This window comes from Scleropages formosus, chromosome 10 (assembly GCF_900964775.1).
Source record: "Scleropages formosus chromosome 10, fSclFor1.1, whole genome shotgun sequence".
In the NCBI taxonomy this organism is placed as follows: Eukaryota; Metazoa; Chordata; class Actinopteri; order Osteoglossiformes; family Osteoglossidae; genus Scleropages; species Scleropages formosus.
In genome coordinates, this window is record NC_041815.1 from 22,047,734 (window position 1) to 22,071,256 (window position 23,523).

General features: G+C 46.3%; 1 protein-coding gene across 1 annotated transcript in view; it reads right to left on the reverse strand.

Annotated features, from left to right (window-relative positions):
- Window positions 1–7,204: 7,204 nt before the first annotated feature.
- The window catches only part of LOC108932151 (CXADR-like membrane protein), a 48,566-nt gene continuing 32,247 nt past the window's right edge, over window positions 7,205–23,523 (reverse strand). The window contains exons 2-7 of the mRNA XM_018748372.2: window positions 16,703–16,857; window positions 14,550–14,748; window positions 12,469–12,636; window positions 11,495–11,617; window positions 10,144–10,285; window positions 7,205–9,155 (exon numbers count right to left, since the gene is read on the reverse strand). Of these exons, the coding sequence (XP_018603888.1) occupies window positions 8,825–9,155; window positions 10,144–10,285; window positions 11,495–11,617; window positions 12,469–12,636; window positions 14,550–14,748; window positions 16,703–16,857 (1,118 nt within the window). The 3' untranslated portion in view covers window positions 7,205–8,824. The remainder of the gene's footprint in view (window positions 9,156–10,143; window positions 10,286–11,494; window positions 11,618–12,468; window positions 12,637–14,549; window positions 14,749–16,702; window positions 16,858–23,523) is intronic.

Here is a 23,523-nt window from a genome sequence, read left to right on the forward strand (position 1 = left end):
CAATTGTGGAGCAGTGGATCTAATCACTATGCTGGACTTCAAAGAACTATATATTTATTAATTTAGCAGAAGCTTTTGCCCAAAGGGAAAAGGGATGGATTCATTATCCAAAGAACAATTTAATTTATGATTAGAAAGCTGAAGTTCATGATATGTCAGCATCTTGCTTGTGAAAACTGCTGCACAGCAGCTGGTGAGTGTGTAAAGGGCCCCGGTGGGGCATTGGTGTCGTATACAGCACGGCACGATGGCTGCTCAGGTGATGCCACGTCAGCCACTGTCACACCCACCGTTTAAATGGAAGCCCGGTTAGGCGAGTCCTCTGAAGCGTCAGAGACCGAGCGGGTGTTGCATCAAGAGCCCCGCAGACGAGGAACACAATAGGGGCCGAAAGGACGCCTGCCATGTGTCACACGGACGGGAAAAACACAACGGTGCAGAGTGTAAATAAGTCAATGCAAACACACAAGTTCATTAAAGAAGCGATCATATACTGTACAGGTGGTCCCCGACTTACTATGGTTCAACTTACGATTTTTTCGACTTTACAACGGTGAGCTGGCAGTAGACATTTAGTAGAAACCGTACTTTGAATTTTGAATTTTTCCCGGGCGGTGCAATACTCCCTCGCGGTGTGAATCGCTGCCGCTGCCCAGCATCTCCCGGTCTGTCACACGGAATTGTGCATTAGGTGTATTAAATTAATTTTCGACTTACGACGGGTTTCACGGCACGTAAGTCGGGGACCACCTGTATATTAAGCTCTGCAATTCAGTTTTGAGCGGTCCAAAATATTTTTTATTGGTCTTCCAAAACCTGCCAGCAGTTCTTGTGGAAATTACAGAAACGTGCACACGGAGAAAGATTTCTTTCGCTGCAGTACAATTTAAGCACAAATCACACAGCGGCACCCAAAGACTTGACCTTCCTTCCTTCCTGCTCTTACGCTCTTTAGTTTTCCTCTCGGTTCCACCACCACCAAGTCCAAACGTTTGGGCACTTGGGGCAACTTTCTACAAATGATTTCCACACACAGAACGTCTTCCTTCGGGGTCTCCGGCCGGCGCACACGTCCGCATCCTATTAAATGATACAGTAACGTTTATGAAATTTAATCAGTTTTCAGAGTGAGTCAGTGTGACACACGTTAGTTACGCACACACAGCACACAGGGGGGCCGGAACCGCTGAAGTGATGAATCTCTCACTAAAACTTAACACACACTCAGAAAGTGACTTTCTCACACACACACACACCTACCTCACACCTGTCGGGGGGCTCCGGAGAAGATCAGTCCCCGGCGCGCGCTCCACACACTCCCGCAGCTGGAGCCGCAGTGCCGCGGGCGAGTCCGAGTGTCCCGGGTTCGAGGAAGCCATTCCCCGCTCCCAGCACCGCTTTCCGCCGCTCTCCCTCCTCCTCTGCGCTCTCCCGTAACGGCTCGGCGGCGGGGCGGCGCGCGACACACCCGGCGCACCGCCGAGCGAGGGGAGCGGAAGCAGCGGCGCGCGACTCGGTGCGCGAGCCGGGCTTCTGCGGCGCTTAAGTCCGGGAGGCACGAATTTACGAAGAACGAGAACGTAAATGTGCCGTGTGTCTTCTTCTAAACGCCCATATAACCGCATAGACGGCTCCTTATACACGCAGACGTGCAAATGTTACAGATTTCATCAAACATACATTTCCTGGCCTGTACAAAATTAAAACAGTGCTTCACTTCAGGTAAACGCCAGCTGAGGTAAAAGGGCGGCCGGTAGAGTAGAGCTGCTGCCTTGGACTACACTGGTTACAGGTTAGAATCTAACCTCCAGCTGTTGTACTACCTGTGAGCCAGGTACTTACCCTGAATTGCTGGGGTAAAATGAGCCCCCTGCATAAATCATGGCTAAATAGTTGTACGTTTTTTGGAAAAAAAAACGAGTAAATGTAAACTTTTTGTCAGGTTTTCCCCTGGTGTGTGTGTTGCAGAGTTAGTCTGATTCCTAAGCTCACACATTAAGGTATATTTTCCAGGACTAACTGTACAGTCTCACACACATTAGAGGACACACAGCCTACTCCTAGGGCACAGAAGGGAAGTCCTCACAGAAAACATGAACATTTCTTTTATTTTTTACATAAATGGATGCAAAGGAACGGCCTTGCGTTGCTCTCTCAGTTCCGAACTGGACCGTTTCTTCACTGAACGCCTGAAGGAGAACCAAGAACTTGGTCAGCTGGTTCTCCACGAGCGCCCAGCGTCTTCGCTGAACCCAACTCCCTCCGTGCCGCCGTGCTTTCGACTGTAATTTTAAGCCACTTTGAACTGCTCATCCCTGCACACCTCCACAAGGATGTTTCCATTCATGAAAATCCACAACTCAGGACTCCCAGGTCCACTTCTGCAGAGGAGGAAGATGCACAATCTTGACCTTTGCAACAACAGCTCATATTCATACACGCATGATTTCGCTTAAATGCCGTCTGCCCGCAAAAGGGAAAACACGAATATTGACACTGGGAATTGTCTTTATCGACAGTAAATGAATCAGAGTACAGCACTGTACGTGTTTCATTTGGCTCGCGGGAAAGACAGCTGTAACTGCACTGCACGGATACGCTAAGTAGTGGGCTGCAAATCTGGTTACACAAGGTCACCATTAATCACTTAAGAATCTCCAAATGGTTTTGCCTTGAATGAATCTTGAAGGAATAACGCCAAGTGTTGGGTAAAAATAGCTCTTCCATTAACCTCTCAATTTGACTTTACGGCTGTGCGGTAATTAGTAAAGCCATCGGAGGGTGAAATGTAGTTGAACTGAGTCACACTGCGATGCCCGTTGTCCTGTGACAATCAGATGAACTGGCTGAGGGGCGCAAACTATTGATTTTTCAGGTTGGAGGCCTACATTAAATGTAAAGGTAAATTATTAATACAAACATGCTGTTCAGGTGGACTGATGACTCTAAAATCACCCATTGTGTGTGTGTGTGTGTCAGTGACACAGAGAAAGTTTGTTACTACGTAGTGCTCAGAGGAAGTCACTGTGGAAAAAAGCATCTGCTAAATGGATAAACATAAACATATGCAGCATTTTGTAATACTCTGCATGTTTATTTAAAAAAAAAAAAAAAAAAAAAAAACTTTCCTAAAGGGAGATCAATACGGTACTTGCTGAACAGCCGTGCCTCCCCTGGAACTCCACAATTTATCTAATAATACTCTTGATATAATCAAGCACCAGGTAGTATCAGAGTACATCACATGGATCATACATATGGTTTAAATCAAAGAATTATCCAGAAACTAAAGAAGGTTTATTTTTGCACAGCTGAGCACAATTTAATTCTCCAAAAAGTATGCAGTATGGGAAGCAAGATCTCTGAAAACAACCAAAACCTCAAACTGACCAAAAAAAAAAAAAAAATGTCAAGAAGAAGAGCTTTGAAAAGACACAAAAGCATGCATAATTCCCTATTCTGGAACCAAATTCATCTCACAAGCACATAAATGCTGCAGATACTGAGCAATTCCATTAACATTTCATACCTAAATTGTTGTCAGAAGTAGTGGCAGACAGACAATGATTTATTTTGAGCACTTGTTGAGTCACTGATCAAATTAGTTTTTTCTTTTGATAAAAGAATTTCAGTTTCTGAAAAAAATGGGATTTGTTCTCTCAAAGCAGTGCTCTATGAATAATTATCCTGTGTTGTCATTTTTGTCCACTGTGGTTTAATTCAGTGTGGGGAGAGTGTCCGCTAGGGGGCAGAGTTATACCAAAAATATAACACCTTAACTAGGCAGTAGCACTTTCTCATCTGTACTCTGTACTGTACATGTAAAATGTCAAAATCTTAAATGATTTTAATCTTAGAAGAGGGCAACTGCCCACTGGGCTTGCCTGTGCACTTAAACTGAACACAGGTCAAAAAAGCATCAGAGTTTTAAAAGCTGAATCAAAGACTCAAGATTCCCTTTTTCTGTTCTTTGTGTGTTTAAACCTGATAGCAGCGAGGCTTGGTGCCGACTATTGTTTTCCTGTGAATTTTTGATTCGGCTCATTGTGCCGCTGTGCAGGCGAGGAGGTTTGTGCTTCCCAGTTGTGCCCTGCAGCCCCCCCGCTATTGATTTTTTTTTTTTTTTTGAAAGGACAGAGTCTGGAAAAAGAACTGCGACTGGGGGAGTTCTGAGAAGGAGGGCCATGGCTGATATTCCGTGTGTGTGTGTGTGTGTGTGTGTGTGTGTGTGTGTGTGTTCAAAGGTTGTTCAGCAACGATTATATGGAGCAGAGCAGGACCACAGAGCAATTCATCAAAGAACAATCATTTTGCATTTGAAAGGTAACTCCTGCAAATGATCAAACAAAGAACAATTTACCCCAGAGTCGACTTTGATCGACAGCAGGTAACAAATGCATTCCATAACCAGAGGGGACCTATTAATTTGTCTCCACACGTATTTCCTGTCCCCACATACATCCTCTCAGGGATGCTTTTGAATCGAAAACTATGCTGTGTAACTATCCTGTTCGAAGAGCACCGGCATATTTCATTAGAATGCACAACTTACGGTACAGCAACGTATTTGTGGTGTGACTTTAATTTCAAGCTCTGGGCACTGTTTATTGAGCGAGTCTTTGTTCAGCTCTACTAATAGACAGTTTTGGCTAATTAGCACAACACAGGGGTGAATAGGGGGGCGCAGCGGGTTTGGCCAGGTCCCGCTCTCTGGTGGGTCTGGGGTTCAAGTCATGCTTGGGGTGCCTTGCAATGGACTGGCGTCCCGTCCTGGGTGTGTCCCCTCCCCCTCCAGCCTTGTGCCCTGTGTTGCCAGGTTAGGCTCCGGCTCGCTGCCTCCCTGCTCGGGACAAGCAGCTTGTGTGTGTGTGCATAGAGGTGAATAGCAAGACAAAGACATTTTAAAAGTGTACATTCTTTTAAAGGTATGGACACAATTTCTCACCTACTCTGGTTTCTACACTGACTGTTGCTCATATGATCAACTGTTAGACAGGTGTGTAAGGATGAGTGTCTTCAGGGTCGCAGTGACCCCCCCCCACCCCAGTGATGCACTGGGGTTCATGGGATCTAGCCATTTTTCCAGGGTTGCCTGCTGTACCATTCAGTGACCACATCAAGAGCAAAACAGGTCTCATCCGTCACCCGTCTGCCTTTGTCTGCTTTGCTCAAGCAAAAGAGGCATCATGCCGAATAACTGGTTCTTCAATATTTTATTAGAAATGAAACGGCAATCATCCAGAAAGTCGTAAAAATATACAATTTTACTTGTGAAGGACATATTTACATGGTCTCTTTGCCTTTAAACAAGCACATGGGATTTACAAAATCAAAAAGGAATCGATGGTTAAGAGCGAGAAATGAGCAAAAGTAAATAGTGGCTAGTAGTTCCCTTTATTACACTGTGCCACGCTGTCTCTCCGACAGCGTATACAGACATGTTGGTTACAGACACGATGAAACCAGACCGGAGGTGAGCACAGCATATGAAAGTGCAAAGTACAAGGATCAGAGAGAAATAAAGAAAAAAGTTATATACTAAACCTTTCCATACAAGATATTTACAGGATTTTTTTTTAGTCAAACATTATAGGTATGTATATATTATATGTATTTATATTAGCATTGAGGCAAAATATTCCCTTTCTCTTGATTAGTACCTGTAACATGCAGTCCCTTGGCTTCCCGTGTTGAGGTGGATTTTTCCCTTTTGGTTTCAACAGATGCTTTGTGCTGACGCGCGTGGCAAGACGCTAGGTTACTGATCAGCAGGCCGTTCCAGTGGAGAACGCACATGAGAACGCGGTAAATTCACGAATTCAGTCTGCTCGGTAGTGAGTCTGTTTCGATTCATTCAGAAATCATATTTGGATTTGAGAATCTCTTTTTTTGTGAGGGTTTGCAGGAGGTCGAAGGGTTTCTCTCTTTCCTTTCAACCTCCGCTCAGCATTCAAACGGAATCGATCGATATTTTTTTAAAAGGGTTAAGAGATTCCGGCTTCGTTTTCTGACTCCAAAGAGGAACTTCGCAGCGAAAAAGCTGTTATATCGGGGAGTTCCTCTTCTGACTTGAGAAAATCAGGTACAATGGTCCATGCAATGAGGTGGAAAGGAGAATGCATTTGACCATTGTGTTCTCTGTGCTGGCCAGCAAAGGAAATGTGTGGGGTTAGGAAGGCTTTAGGTAGACAATCGCTCTCTCTTAACAAGGCTACTCTCCTGCTCTCTTGCCTCTCCCTGGGTTTAGAAAGGCTCCCCATCTGATGTTCTGACTTTATCTCTTGGATGTGCGGATGAAGAGCTGCGCTCCTCACTTATCAAAAAAGAAATATGTTACGCTGTCCTTAAGGGTGTTCCGCCATCAATCACCCCTAATATGGCCTGACGTTTCATCCATCACTTTTATTCTGGGCAGGGCAAACATTGCCCAGATGTCTGTTATATACTGAGCAGCTGCCTCGCCGAGAGACCAACGCGCAGGAATACCAGAGTGCGGGAGATGTGTCTCCAGCGTGCGGAGAGAAGACAGTCGACAGCAACGGTGCCCTACGCGCACAAACACCTGTCTCCCCTACCACCGCCATCTCCTCGACTTCGCCCCAAAGCCGCCTGGAATCGACCAACGAGACGCCCGCCTGCGAGAGGGAATTGATTTAAAAAGGCATATTAGACAGCGGAGAAGAAAACACGGCGGCTTGACACGAGCCCATTTGCCATTTCGCAAAGGTTAAGCCTGGACAGTTGTTTGCTTTCGTCTGCAGAGGGAGCGAAGGGTGTTGGTGCGATTTGAAAATAATACGGCTGCAAAAATGAAGTCAAAAAAGAAAATCCGCAATCTTCCATCGGCCCCTTGGAGTTTTCGCTGCCTCGCTAAAGTAAATGATGTTGTATGTGTGTGTATGAGTGTTCCTATACTTATGTACAGCATGAAACAGTGGTGAATACATAATACATTTCTGTAGCTTGATCACTATTGCAAGGATTCTCCCTGTTTAATTTATTTTATTACATTATATTTCTTTGCATGAGCACACCCTGAATGTTCTATATACACACATGTATATACATATATGTGTGTATATACATGTGTGCTATGTATGCATATATTCATATATTATACTTCATTTTTAAAAGATGTATACTTAAACAGTTTATTTGTTTAATTCTCCATTTTTTAAATATTTTAAATTATTTCCTAGGAGAGAAAACTGAAAAAGGGTGAGAAACTGCAAAGGCACACAATATGGGCTACATGTCACGGTTTAAACTTGCATTCACTTACAATAAGTGCGGATGAACTATAAAAAAGAATAGAATATGCGGGACCTACAAGAGCAGAATCAGAGGAATAACGGATGATGATCAAGTGTAATTGTAATGGCGGGAATGGAAAGAAAAGAACTCGCTCTAAAATGTGTGTGTGTGTGATATATATATCCTCAGAAGAAAATGGTATGAAATTCATTTAACAATCGACGCGCTCAACTCCGAGGAGAAAACATAACCATCTGTGCCGCCTGTAAATAATCCTGCTGTGGAATGCACATTCATAGTTTTTTTTTTTACATATCTCTGTTTCCGTTACGTTTGGGGAAAAAAGGAAACATGAAAGAAATGGGAAAAAAGGGACAGCGGACCAACGGCAACACCAGATTCTTTTGGCACTTTACATAAAGCTGAATTCCAGCTTCATAACAACCTTCAGTCTTTGTCTCAACAGAATAAAACTGGGGGAAAAGATAAAGCTCTTTGTTTAACAGTTTCATGTACATTTCCCCATCAAAGTGATCCACCCAGAGAGCTTTGCGACTGGAATTTCTCTGTACTTGGCAAGAAGCTCTCCGAGACCGCCGGCTGTCCAGAAAGCTGTAGGTGTCCGAGCGTGTCCCGACGGGGTCTGGACGAAGAGGGACGACCCCGTGCTGTCGCTGTGTCCTATGACAAGTACCTCAATTTCTGCATTTTCTGAAAAATGTGTCCTCTGGGGTGAAATGTTAGCATCAACAATGAGTCACCTCCTTCCAAAGTCCTCCACGTCGCTGTGATTCATTGCGTGCGGAACCCTCTGGTCCAGCAAGCATGATGCCTGCGGCTGACGATCGTACCGGGGCATGATGGGATGCGGCGTAGTGTGTTTTCCGAGACGCCCCTCTCCGACCCGCCCCTCGTTCTGAATCCTCTGCTGCAATATGAAGTGGCATCTCCCTGTGCATCCTGGGAGGAGATAGCCGGGCCGTGTGGGCGAAAGGCTGGCGCTGAACGACGACGGTAGAGATTGGGATTGAAAATTCCCCTTCCATCCCCTCGTGTGAAGCTTGTTAGACGATGAGTCACTGGAACTCATCTTCTCAGATAACTCCTCGGTACCTGCCTTCTGCCCTGGACATCCGTTTCCCTTTTTTCATCCAGGGTGTCCCTCTCCCCAACCTTCTGGGGTTTCTTTCTCTTTTTACAAAATAAATAAACTCTGTTTTGGGATTTTTCCACCTCATCGGCAACATAACTTTTCATGCCCTCAGAGTTTAAATAAAACATGTTCTGCTGTTGCCAAGACAGACAAAGGAAGACATCTTAATATCTGTAGCTCTTTGTCTTGCTCTTTTTTAACTGAATTTAGGAGGGGCAAGCACTTCTTATTTTTTCCCCTTTTATTTATGCATTCATTTAAAGTTTTTCTTAGTGATGTATGACATCCAATATTTTTTGTGCATTTTATTGTTTTTTGAAGAAATGGTTCTTTCCAGGTGGGATTTGGAGGGGGTGCAGCCAGGGGGTGGAAAGGGTGCAGCCGGGTTCACTGCACGCTGCGGCGTCGATGTCCCTCCTACACAGTCTGAAAGGCCTTGGTCTGGGCAGGGACCACAGCCGGGGCGTCGGCCGTCAAGCTCATGTTCTTCGAGGTGAACTTGGGGGTGTCCGCTTCAGACGTCTTGGACACCACCTGCGTGTAGGCCGGAGGGGCCTGGCCAAAGCTCGGCGGCTGTCCGTTCTCCTTGAGGGCGGTCCCAGCCGGGGGCCGGGGACGGTGCCCGCGGGGGGCCGTGTTGTGTACCATGGACTGCGTGGAGGAAGCCCCGGAGCGGGAGCTGCCGGAGCGGGAGGAAGACAGCGAGTTGGGCTTCACCAGCTTGGCTTTGGGGGCCTCAGCATCCTCCCTGGTGAGGGAACGACGGGGGGCATTCAGTCCCATTCATGATAAACCCCTCCGGTCACAGGAAGACCCGCAATCCCATGTACACACAAGTGCATCTAACAAGACTGAAAATAACTGAAAATATCACAAGGCAGCACACATGGCACAGCTCCTGGACTGTGGGTTTGAATCCCACTCAGTCTGTGCGGAGCTTGATTGTTCTTCCCGTGCTTGCGTGGGTTTCCTCCCACAGTCCAAAGACGCGTGTCAGGTGAGTCGATAAGTCGAAATTGCCAATAGTGTGTGACGTTTGAGTGAAAAATTGTGTACACTGCTCTGATGGGCTGATGTGTTATCCACGGTGTACCCTGCCTCATGCACTATGCTTCCAGGATAGGCTTCAGACTACCATGACCCTGTACGGAACATACGGCCACTGATAATGGATGGATATCATGGACACGAACTGTTCTCCTACAAAGATTCCTGGAGAGCCTCTGGCTGCTTGAACCCTACAAAGATGACATCAGCCCCTTGGCCACCGCTAGAGAAACCTGCGTCATGTTCTTGGCTCTCCCCTCCAACACATCGTCTATAATGTTCCTACGGTACATTACTGGGTCCCGTCGTCATTCTGCGGGGAAAAAGGAGCATGCGGCTCACTGGTCGCACGCCGCTGTAAAGCACTTAGTATGCGCAGGAAATGCAACTTGCAAACCCTTAAGCCACTCCCCTCAGATGTGTGCATTATTTACGCTCAGCCACCCCCAAGCCTCTATAATTCATTTTAACACTCGCAAATGAGCTGCAGTCCTGACGCTAAACTGTAACAAAAATTGTTGATGCTGCAACAAGCATCTCCCATCAGCCTCTTATGCATAATGGAGGAGGTGTGGATCAGTACAGCATAGGGGTGGGAGGCAGAGGGGGTGAAACTGCCCTGGGGAGCCACTCTGAGTGGGGTGTGCTGGAGGGGTCTCCCTCTTGGCCGGGGGGGGAAGGGTACTTACCGTATCTCGTTGGGCGTCTCCTCCTCCTCGTACTTCCGCTTCTCCTTCTTGCGGAAGACCAGCCAGACGATGAGGATGAGGAGCAGCACGCCAAAGGACACACCCACCACCGCACCCGCAACCACGCCAATTCCCCGCACGTCTGTGGGTAGGAACCAACTTTGAGTCACGTACAGAGATGCATGCACGCAGGATGCTGATAATAAAGCTTTGCCCCCCGTTCAAAATTCCAGTGCTATAATTCTGCTCGCACCACACGCTGCTACACATTGAACAATTTCTTTGTGCTCTTGTGGGAAAAGACTGAAGGAGCCACTGCAATTTCATCGTTCATTATTATCGCTTTGCTTTCGACAAGGATGTATTTTTTATCCTGTTCAACATCGTAATTTAACTCTCACAATCAAAGTGCCATCTGTTGAACCATGGAGCTGAATATTATCTGTGTCACCATTTCGTCTCGCTGCATATTACTTCAGTTTGTCTTTGCCCTGTCATTTTCTGTAATCTTTACCATCATAAAATATTCTGTTTTACCCAGTTTTGCCACATGATCAAAGTCTAAAACTGTAATTAAATAATCAGGCTGTTTGTTTTGGTCTAATTTCCATGGCTGTTGTAGTAATTGCTGTTCCCTCTTTCTCTCTTGGTGTCCATGAGATTCTCTATCATCGGATCGCCGTCATTCAACCGACTGTGGTCATCCATCAAGAGCGCTAATTGTGTTTCAAGTTTTCAGACTGCTACTGTGCATCCTCGATTGCAAAACATGGTACATCTCAGCTGTAATGGATGATTTATTAAACTTGACCGGCTGATTGGAATAAGCATGCATTTACATATAGTACATCAAAAGGCTTTTTTGGGTCTATGTAAATGAAATTTTGCTCTAATGATGATCCCACACAATTTATGCTAATTTAGTTAAGAAATGAGAAATGAGAGCAAAAAATTAAAACTGATTACATCTACATTTAAGAAACAACAGAACACTATTAATGTGATTCCGGCATCGATGGAAACATGCAGACATGAAGGTCGGTTGGGCCGTAACTCAAAGTTTTAATGTGTTTTCCATAGAAAGTGTCATGGAGAAGACACATAGTTGATACGTATGTGTCATGATCTGCTACACTTCCAGTCCATCATACTGCATAGGCCCAGGCTGTCCACACCTAGTAGAAAACCAGTGTCGTGAGTTTTGGGGTGAGCCTGTGACTCCAGTAAGCTGTTGCTGGGTTATGTCGTTGGGCTTGGAGGTTGGAGAGAGTGGTTGACCAGGGAGTTGGGGATACTGGGAGAATCCATCATCATCACTGTGCCACTCGAGGATGGATGGGGCTATACTCACAGTGTATTGTGACTTCAATAATGCAGTTCTCTTCTCCAACATCATTGGAGGCCGTGCACTTGTAGACCCCAGTGCTCTCCTGGGTAAGGTTCCTCAAGGTCACAATCTCGGGGTTTTTAAAATCTGCAGGGAAGAAGCGGAGGTGTCAAAATCGGGTCGGTCCAAAAGTCTACGACTGTTTTGCAGACTCTTGCTTGCATTGGGCAGTGCAGGCAGTGTAAACAGGGAGCGCTGTTTAAAGACAACGAAAATGTGTCGCTGTGCTCATACTGTGAGGAAGGGTGGGTGGAGCCTGACTAAGAACTCCTTAGTTAAAACACGCCCGCAGGCACACTTCACTCTGAATTACAGCACGTTACTCCTGACAAGTGTTTTAACGTGGCCCCTGTAAGGTCGTGGATAACCGTGCTGTTCTGACTCAAGCTCACTCGCAAAACTCAGGAGTTGTGTCTTCGAAGACCAAACTCAGCCATATTGAACAGTAAAACGAAACGCTCAGTCATCCACAATGATGACCACATCCTCCTTCGTTTAAATATGCCCTTAAGTAAGAGACGTGTCCTTAATAATGCCAATATGTTTTAATCCCCCCCAAGAGGATCTGTTTATCTGGCCGTATGTTCTTTTATCAAGCTAAATTTGATAGATAGATAGATAGATAGATAGATAGATAGATAGATAGATAGATAGATAGATAGATAGATATTTTCTAGGGAAATAGGAATAGGAAATATACACATGTAGAGGACATATATACAGTATATTGTCTATTACTTATAACTGCTTTGTAGATGCTTTCACTTGAATAAGCTTACAGTGCTGCATTGCACAGTAAAAGATGGATATTTCCACCCAAGTTATTTGGGGTAAAATACTTCAATTAAAGGTTCAGCTGCAGGGAACTGAGCTGTCAGGGTTGCAGTTACTGGTTCATTCCCGCTGTCCTTTGCTGACAGGGTGCATCAGGTCCTTACCTATGAGAGCCATAGGTGGCAGCTTGCCTATGCTCTTGCCCTTGTCCAGCACTCTCTCCCACTTGTAGTGGATGGGCTCTGACCCATCGGCGGACCGGCAGCTCAGCTTCACGTCGCTGCCCTCGAGCAACCGGCCCTCCATCCAGCACTGGGGCTTGGAGGGCTTTACTGTGGGATTCAAACATTTCACACATAGTTATTGAGCCCTGGCACTGCATTACATTTACATTTACATTTATTCATTTAGCAGACGCTTTTCTCCAAAGCAACGTACATCTCATAGAAGATTCAATGTGTGCATTACATTAGCAGAGACACTTGGATGCAGACGCGTGGTTTTTAAGTGCAGTTAGTTTCTTGCCACCATATGAACCAATGTACATCACATGAGTAGCTGTATATGCCTGGATTAGTCCAAGCAATCAACACACCCTGAATTAACAAACACCTTGATCGAAATCTCGTCTTTCACTTTGCAGCCCGCTCTTTGGAAATGCAGCACAACCCTTCTTGAGATTGAACTTGCAGCCTTTTGGCCACCTGACGAGCTGAAGACACGCATGAAACCTGCTGCTTGCTCAAACTGAAAGCCCGAAAACAGTCCAGCGTCTGTGCTTTCTCCAGGAACTCGAGCCAAAACAGGCCCTCTCCGTTGCCGTACTAGAGCGTCACACCACCTGCGTGGCTATTAGTCAAAGGTCCGCAGCGCCCTTCCCACTTTCAGCTCAAGGCAGAGAGAGAAACCACAGCACCGCCAATAACTTCCAGGACCACGTGGAGCTGAAACACCTGCTCTCTGTGCCCCCAACCCTCCCGTCAATGTGACTCAGACCCTAGGCCCTCAGCCCGACATCCCTTTCCAGATATCCGCTTCATTCCTTTTTTGCAAAACTTTGAATCTCAGCTCCAACGCTTCCACGAATGACGTCACGGGCCGGCGGAGAGAGATCCCAGGGGCTCCCGCAGTACACGTTGCGGTCTGTCAGGAACACTTAGGTTTGCCGGCGCTCGCAGCCCCTGGGTCTCCTGCCAAGTCATTATCCTTGCGTTGAAAAAGAGAGATGCAAACAGCCAACTCTCACAATCGAAAGTGTCACAGCAATGCGGTGGGCAATTTGTACAAATACAGGCGTTAACTCACCGAAACGTAAAGAGGAGGGGAAAGTGAGAGATTACTGCAGGAGACCTTTCGAGTCCAAACCTATAACTGCATCAAATTAATCTGTGTGGTGTCTCAATGAATCCATGTTTCCGGGTTCAGCTCTGACCTGACCCTTCAACTTCAGAATAAGTCTGTTCCAATTCCATTTTTGCCCTTGACGCTCGGCTGATTTGAACAGGATGGCAGTGAACCATGTCCGATGATAATCTGAGGGTCTAAGAAACAAAAGCAGTATTCCATCTGCACCCGAACTCTTAAACGTTTCAATATTCTAGACTCGTCTAGAAACTGAATTACTGCAGTCAATGAATGGGAAAATAACATATTTACATGACAATATCCTATCCGAAACCTAGATATCTTAGAGAGCGGGGTGAAACAGTTTTGCTCGTTCTCATAGATATGTTCTGCAAGTGAAATGACAGTCTTGTTCGAAATTGGCTTGAAGGCATTCCTGTTCAGTAGCCTGTTACCCAATTTTTAACATTTTTCTCTTGAGACACAATGCCCAAAACAAATTGAACACAGCCACACACCTCCTCCAGTGTGTGCGCTGTGAGCCAACTGGCTCTGTCCTCTCTGCTGTCCGCAGGCTTCCGGCAATGTAGCGCACTTGGAAGAGAGTGCTGTTCACCCGTTTCCACTCACAGCCCTGCAGGCACCTGGCCGACCGTACATCACCCCCCTTTCTGTCCTCCGCTTCAAATTTGTCCTCCATGCTACATACCGCACTGGAAGTGGACGTCAAACTCCAGTTGGGGGTTAACAAAGGAGCGCTACAGATAACCCTCTTAAAGTGTCCAGTATCGAAAAATGGGGAAAAGGACTGAATGTGAATCCTGAATATAGATGATTTCTTGCTGCATCAACAAATCTGAAGTAAAACTGGTAAATGTGGGATAATTGTCCCAGGACTCACCCAGCACTTTGAGGCTCACGGTGCTCCAGAGATACTTCCCCCCGTTCTTCACTTTGCAGGTGTAGTCCCCCGTGTCACCCAGCGTGAGGTCTCCAATGAGGAGGGAGGCGTCGCCCTGGAGATAGTCCCTCGCAAAGGTCGCCCGGCCTGGCTCGCTGTCGCTGGGGTAGTATACGTTGCCCCCAAAGTAGGTGATCACCTGACGGGGCAGAATGCGGTTAAGAGCTCCACCCCGAAGCATCCCACAATGCCTCCCCGCTGGTCTGTACAGCACGCATGCGGCACAGCCCGACTGCGCGTTTCTGCTCCTCACTTTGTTGCTGACGGCACAAAAATGGGACGGAGGCGGCCGCCAATTTTCGGCTTGGTTTAATATCCCCCCAGCTGCCCAGAGCCTGCTGGAGGACGGTACGAATCGTCAGTACGGCCGAGTACCTGTCCAGCTCACTGCGGATACATCCACCTGCCTGCCCTCTCTGCAAACGGCCCGTTTTGCACTCAAGGAAGTGCTGCTGGGATCGCCAGGTGCTGGCTCATGTCAGCAGTGCGCACATACCTTTGTGTATTAATGGCTACGACTGTGTGTCAGTGTGTGTGTCGATGTCAACGTATGGGTGTATGCCGTCGTTTATGTATGTGCTCTGAAGGTGGTCTGTTTTCTGACTTCCGTTAAGAGTGATCACAGGTTCATATCCCGCTACCTTCTGCAGAACCCTTGAGTAATGTACTTACCCCAAATTGCTCTTTTAAAAATAACCTAGATGCATAAATGGATGAATAATTGTACGTAGCATTGTAAGGAGCTCTGGAGAAAAGTGTCATCTAAATGAATAAACATAAATGGTCTCGGGGCAGCAGATAAATGAGTGGTTGTAGTTGCTGCCTTTGAAGTTAGAGGTGCTAGGTTCAAATCCCATCTCCTCCTGTAGTACCCTTGATCAAGCTATTTACCCCAAGTAGTTCCACCACATATTATCCAGCTATATAAGTAGGTAAATAAATGTAGGTAGCTTTGAAGAAAAGCATCAGCTAAATGAAAAAATGATGAAGTGCGTGCCTTTCCGTGTGTGTTAATGATTGTATGGGTGTATAACAAGTACGCTTGCATCTTACAGAATATTCACACATGGAGAGAACGGTGTGTGTTTATGCTTGGATGTTTATCCATGAGTGTTTCTGTACATGTGCACAACTGGCTGTACGCCTAATGTGTGTGATATGTGCGTGTGTGTGTGAGAGTCTCTGCGGTAATGAAGCTGCGAGTTCATGCACGCACTAACAGCAACCATGCCTTTAAGAGCCCGATGACTCTTGGTGCTACTCCTGTCTGTCCTCTTTCACTTCCTTGGCTCCGAGGCGGACGGTAGAGAAGATCGACTCTGTTACCGCCACACGTTGCTCGTGCTGCCATGCAGAATGGGCTAAAGGCTAACAAGCTGCTCTCTTCCTCTTAAAAACTATCATCCTGAGCACAAAAGGATGGTTTATTCATTCCACTACGGGCGCAGTCTCGCTTCTAATGAAATTTTCAGATGTTTGATTTTAATTAACAGCTCTTTCCGTGTTATTTTCCGATTAAATATTAAATGTAACGCTCCATCACGGTAAAATATCAAAGCATTTAATGTTTACCTTCCAGTTGTTTTCATTTGCTTCTTATTTGCTGGGGAAAATGTGAGGTAATCAAAACATTGTTTTTTTTTTTTTAAACCAAATGACTTCTTTTAAAAATTACTAGTAAATTTTACTTTTGAAATGCACAAAGTGACATTGTGCTGTTCCTCAATATTAGTGAAGCGATTAATATCCTGGAACCAAAATGATAGCTAAATGCAAAAAAGAATAAATAAATATAAAACTTGGCAAATGTGCCACCGATGCGCAAATGAATTCAGCTGTAGATGTGTAAAAGGGAGATTTTAATTGCACACAATGACACTTCTTACTGCAGGACAGTTCACAAACATGCAGGACATATAATGTAAGGAAATATTTTCCATAGATGGAAATGGTGTTCCACTCACTACAGTGGATGGAATTAGAATGTGTTTGATCCACTTTGGAAAATGATGAATGAATTACCCTTAAATTCTGCCACTGTGTTAAATAAAAGTGGGCAGCAAGTGGAGAGACAAAAAAGCAAGTGTCCTCACCACTCGCTGCTGGGAGTTGGGCTTCTGCAGCAGCCACTCGATGTCCAGCGTTTGCGAGTCCGACTGGAACTGGTGGTGGCAGGGTAGCGTGGCGTTATCTCCCACCACCCTCTTCATCTCCGTTTGGGCACATGCCCTCAGCAGGCTGAGCAGAACTGGGGAGAAGCAGATGAATTGCATCAGTGTGGGGTCCCGCTCTCGGAGGAAGGCCCCCCAGGATCAGCCGGAGGTTGGGGTCACACGAAGGACAGCTTTGTTGCTTTGGGGCAGGGTGCCACAGAGAGTCAGGGGCTCGAAGGGAATTAGTAAGAGGCGTCAGGGGTTTTTGCGCTAAGTTTTGGCTCGGGGATATGTAATCCTGCCCACCTGGTGGGGCTGAAGCATTGGTAAAACAGAAAGGAAATTCAGATCCACTGGGCTTACATGCAAAAACAAAACCGATATCTTTGGTGTTTATTTTTAATACTACGGGAAAACAATGTAGAGAGATGTTTATTTTTCTGTTCAGTTGGAGGCAGTGAAGAAAACTGCAACAAATACGTCGTAAATACATTTATGCAAAATGATGAGTGCTTCAGGCTGGCTATGAATCTTGCAAAATTCCATATTTATTAAGAGACTTTCGTATTTCGTACAAAATTTTATAGAACTACAAACATAGTGTAGCTTATGGGATCAAGGGATATGTTGGGTGTTGCTGAATGACAACAATATGGGATGGTTATCAGAAATTCCATACCAACTTCCTACTAGTGACCATTATTTTTAATGTCTGACAGCTGTGGTCCTCTCTGGACCACTTGGAGTTTATGTAAACTTCATGCTGAACACACCGACCACAAAAACACCGTATTACCCTCCCTGACAAAAATGTTGATAGATGCTAGAAGTTCAAAGTCCTCCGCTCTTGAAATCGGAAAGCACTAAACTAGGGTACACATGGACCATGTAAGAGTTCCTGCCCTCCACTTCCACACAGAGTGGGACACGTTCCTTCCTCAACTCCCTGTCCAGCAGAAAACGCATAGCTCAGCAGAAAGAGCCCTGCTCCGCCAACAGACTTTCTCCCCGTAGGTATTCCTGTTCATTACTTTTTAATGCAGTATTTGCAGAGCCATTTATCTTGGTGCTCACCAGTGTCAGTTTGGGAGTTGCGGTGGCTCCTTGGGAGTTTTAAGTGTGGGGACTGAGGATGTTCGTCTGGTGACCCCACCCCCCCCACACCCAGTCTCTCTTCTCCTTGGAGCTTTAGAAAGGGGGGAGTGGGCCGCTGGGAATGTAGGAGGCCTGAGGACAGGTTTGTGTGGTTCTGCACAGCTCATTCTCACCCACAGGTGAGTTCCAGAGACCACACGGGCAGGGCTCCTGCCTCTTGGGAAAACATCCTTCTGCGGGATAGGAAAGCGCCCACTGGGATCACTGCACATTTGTGTTGCGTGCAGTGGGACTGTTGAAAGGAGCTTGACAAGAAAACAGAGTGAGCCCATCCCCTTAATGAGCAAATAAGATTAATGGAACAAGATGGAAAATGAAATCAGCTAGTCTATATGCAGGACCCACATTCACTCACTCACTTTCGTTAAGCGCTTATCCTCGTTTGGGTTGTGGGGGTTCAGAGCCTATTCCAAAATCACTGGGTACTGGACTTGGAGTGGTACAACCTAGATGGGGCACCAGTCCATCACAGAGGACCCATATTAATTTAGATACATGTATGACATGAATAAACTATGTAAGAGTAAAGAACCCAGTGGTTTTCAAAAAATATGGAATAGATGAAATTTCCAAAGCAAAGAAGATTCCATCCACTGATCGAACAATCCATCATCATCCATCTATCCTTTGATAAAAAAAATTATCATTTCAAATATTGCTAGGGCATATTTAATGAACATTAGAAAAGCACAGAAAGAAACAGATTGACTGTGGATTTGAATAATAATGTTTTCCATCCTCGGCAAACGGTCATAGGGTCTCAGTGGAGCTCTCGATGGATAGGGTTGTGGTCCACAATTAGCCTGCTTTTGTGTGCTTCCATTTTGCAGACATGTGCCGGGTGTTCTGGGATGTGCGCAGCTGGCTGCTCTGAATGGGACAAAATCCACTTGAGTGGAGTGCTTTGTACGACCCGGGCAGTAGGCCTTCCCTTTTCACAGGAGAACCAATGAGCAGAGTCAACACTCTATTTTACCCACTCAGGGGCATCTGTGTGGCCAACAGATCACACATGCCCAAGAGCACGCACTACAGCCAACCAACTGCAACCCTCACAACTGCGCAGCCAACCAATCATACGTGCTCAAGAGCATCCATGCACTAGCCATATTCACTCTCCTCTGATTTGGTTTGGAATACAGATTAGTCTCCTTTTGCCTTCATTGTGGCAAGTTTACTGTTATTCCAAAGCACAGGACTTCAGTTAGCCACATTGAGTGCAAAAAAGCCATGCTGAATATTTAAGAGTGGGGGGACACTCCAAAGTCTTGCCATGACCCAGTAGAAAGTTTTACTAGTGCCCAAGGACTTCAGCTGGTTCTCATTTTCTTTTTGCCCTCGAAGGGTGACCGGAGGGTAAGAGGAATGCAAAGTTAGAGAGGCCCGCCAGCCCAAGCATCATGAATGGTGCCCTGTGATAAGGCAGTTATGTTAATGACCGCTCAATCCCTCATCTCCCACCTCTCTGGAGTGCGGCCGGCCGAGGTCTGACCCGGTCCGGGCCCGAGGAAGGGTGAGGATATCATAATTAACAAAAGGAAGCAAGCCGCTTTGACTGAGGGGAGCCGAGTGGGCAGGCAGAGGAGCCAATTTCTACAGAAATGCTCTAGGGGCAGTTGTGCTCCAGTAAATTTGCCTCCCCATTGAATCCGGCAATCTTATTATAGCACAGTCACTGGGGTGCACCAGCCCCCCGAATCCTTCACATTGCCCAAAGTCAAGCTCCACATCCCAGTCAGCACATCGCCTTACTGTATATTGGGGCCCAGGCGCAGGAAAACAAAAAGCTTTCGCAGCTAAAAGCAGCATAGCGACACAGACCCAAAAAAGAATAAGACAAAGATGCGGAAAGGAAAAAAGGACGAAAGCCTCTCTTTGATTCAAACCCCCAAATTTGGCTTGCTTCCTGAGTGTCCTCGAAATGTCCCAGCATCTTTCCCCCACAAAGCATGACAGACACAATAAGTTGGCAGCAACCCCACATGAGCCCGTAAGCCAACATTTCACAACACATGGGCTCTTTTTCAACCATCTTACCGTGATGGCTAGCCTGTCATAAACAACACGGCCTGTGAGCCCATCCAGGCACGTGGGAAGGTGAACATGCGCCTATATTCTCTTGTCACCACATAGCGTATCCAATGGCAACGGTCAGTTGTGCAGTGCTTGTGAGTCCCAGCTGATATATGACACCTATTACCCCTTTTCGAGTCAGGCACTGAGTCAGAGCAAGGAGTGCCAGTAATATACTCCGGCCTTGGAGAGCGAAGAGCAGCGCTCAGCCCTACCACTCGGCACAAAACTTTATATCTTACAGCAATGACAGGTTCATCTACCAAACAACGGGGGGAGGGAGGGGTATTACTCAGACTGCCACAGGATGCAGCAATAAACTCTTTTGAGGCTGTAGAGCTCATTGGTTCCTACTCCCAGGGGGGTTACATGTGAAACATAGTGCAAGTTTGAATGGAAGGTGCACTAAAGGAAGAAACACTGGATCATAATACCAGTCAAAAATGAAGGTTCATGTGCTGGAAACGTTTTTTCCATAAGGAATTCGGTCAACAAATTTGATCAGGAAACGAGCCACAATGTCTTCTCAGCTCTTCTGCAGCAGTTCCCAGAGATGCAGAACACTTCTGGGCTGCTTTGCTTTCACTCTTGTCCACATTGTTCTGTTCAAGTACTCCGCCTGTTCAAGGATCCCCAGATGTACTCAGACTCTTGACTGGTACTGTATTGAACACTGGCAAGTAAATTCTAAAGATCTGAAAACGTGAAAGGTTTTTGTTGCCTGTTATTTTTCTTTAATCCATCTATGAATTTTTAGCACCACAGCTCTTTTCGATTTAGGGAAAGTAAAGATCTAGGTTCGATCCTGGGAATCACAGAACGGAAGGGTGCTCATTGTTGGACTCAAAAGGAAATGTACAGAGCTGTCAGAGACGGACATGAGGTAGGGCTGGGGCACTGGGTCCAATTCGGCAGTCGCACAAACACCCAAATTTTCCCACGTTCACGATAGTTCGTGAGATGGATTTCTGCAAGGAGACGTTAGCGTGAACTGCCACCGCCTGTACAGCTCAAACCCGAGCCCCGCACTCTTGTTTATTCAAATTGCTGAGCACTTTTTAATTAGCACATCTGCCGGAGTAAATCCTTTTTTTAAACGTTCCGGCGAGTGTGCTCTGCTTTTGGCTGGGCGCGTTGTACGCTCCTTGTTTTTGAGTCGAGAAAAAAAAATCCTATGAATATGGTTCTGGGCCATTAAAAAAAAAGCTCGTGTTTCGTTCCCATCTGACTGGAGGCTGCACTTTGAAGGGATAAGGGCCGTAATCCTCTCCCCATCGCTGCGGCCACCGAGTCCTCCTCTGCTGACGGCGAACTTTCGCCTAGCCACTTGTGGAGATATTAAATGTCAGGGCGCTGTCCAGTAATGGAAAGTGGGCTTTCATAGAAGCTTGGTCCTTACGAGACGGGCGAAGTATCCGCTCTCATTGGCCCTGATGGATTTGTGAGTGGGTGGGCCGGGCCTGCGCTCAAAACAAGGAATCAGCCACTTCCGAGGCAACTGCTGCAGTCGAGGAGCTGAGGAGAATCAGAGACCTCTGGGAAAAAAAGAATTAAATGCCTCTAACAGCTGAATAATTGAAAGCCCAGCATTACATTTTCTTCCCTGATGTCCAACAATAGCGCGCCTTCAGAAACCATCAAACCTTTGCTCACAGGCCACGTGATCAAGAGGAGCCGATCTTTCTACTCATTGAATCAAGAAATGAAATAAATAAATGGTAATTCCCCAAAGGATCCCTCTCAGCAAAACTGGGGGAAAAGCAACATGATTATCGCTCCAACGGGCCAAACCTGCTTACTTTGTCTGCATTCTGCATCTGTTCAAGCTGTTCCCTTGATGAGGTTGTGATTCTGAACTTACCATTTACAGTAGCTCCTCCAGATATGAACACCTCTTTAATGCTAGGCAGTGCTTTTACCCAGAGGCCTCAGTGTGTACAAACTCGGCTTCGGAAATTTCTGCAAATGACGTAAGCATTCCCACCCGCTTCCGCCTGCTACCTTCATGTGGTCCCTGTGAAATCTCAACAATAAGCGACTTTTTTCAGATGAAGCACAGCGACAGCGAGTGCAAAAGAGACTCGGAGCGCAACCCCTTTCGAGCTGCTACTTGCTGGCTTTTATTTAAAAGCAAATGAGTCATTACAGATGCGTGTTTTGCATTTACATTTTAATTGAAGCCGCGATGCCGCTCTGACACTATTACAGGATATTCCCTCAAAGCCATGACTTGAAAATGCTCCTGAAACGGCTTTTCTGGTTATGTGACAGGCAATATTCCATGAACAATATCCACAGCTGCAGCGTGTTAGCTATCAGGGCAGTTACAACGTGTATTTCTGAAAGAGACCACACATTAGTGTTTGGGGATGTTCTGCGAACACCTCGGCACATCTGCGCAGGTCCCGATGGATGAGCTGTCAAGACATCTTGGTGTGGAGAGACATGCAATAGCATAAGATCCAAGCCAAGTAATTAGAGAGGGGCTGTGTAATGTCCTAGCAGAGTCGCTGTGAAATTCATTGCGTTCCTGTAAAGGTGCTGAAGCAGAATGGAGAAAAACACACTGGGCCTGTGGAAGCTCTCAACACAGTGCTGGCACATTCTTCTAAGCATCACCTGGCCAAACAACTGCAAGTCGCTGTGTCCATGCTTGTGTTTTGTGAATCTGACTGTGCGTCTGCATGCTTGTGGTTCAGAGTTTAAATGGCCAGGGTCCTTCGACACCCCCTGCCCACAAAGGGGCTCTTTAATATGACAATGATGGTGAAGAAAAACAAATAAATTAATGAAAAATATACAGACGCACTGCGGTCCGAACCGGGCAGCTCCCTGGAGGCTGACTTCAGATGAGCTCCAAAGACAGGGCTCCGAGCCGGTCCAAAAAAAACATGGACATCTCACTGCTCTTAATTGGAACTGCATGTGCGTAGGCGTGTGTGTGGGTGTGTGGAGTGTGTGGAGTGTGTGTGTGTGTCAGGCCCACAGAGTACTCCAGTACAATTTGGAAGCAGTGGCTGAGCAATTTGCGATATTAAAAGGAAACACATGTTTCAGGTCTGGTCTAGAAACGAGTGTTTTAGATAGATATTCCGTAGTTACCGCTTTCCTTTGAAAATAAATGTTGGCATTGGGTGCCGCTACTCAAATGATGCTTGACGTTTTCCAAGAATCTATGCTAGATTGCTGTTGTCTGCATAGCTTTTACTAGCTCTGAGTAGCGCTAAACTATTTTCATTGGCAGGGACCACCGAACACAAAGAGGAAATACTCATCACAGTAGGCTTGTGTTCCAGTGGCTGAGGTATAGACCACTCATTGAGCTGTACCGCAGTCAGTCTACGCTTCCATCAGAATCGAGGAGCTGAAGGGTTTGAACTTCTCAAAAAGTGCATAGCGTGAGAGGGTCCGGTTCCAACATCGATAATACAGCTACAAATGCGGGCCAAGTTTGGTCTCCGCTGACCAAAGCAGGCGGAGACACAGGTGCGCTCAGCCAATTGAAATCCTGGGCGAAACTTGGGAAGGATGCT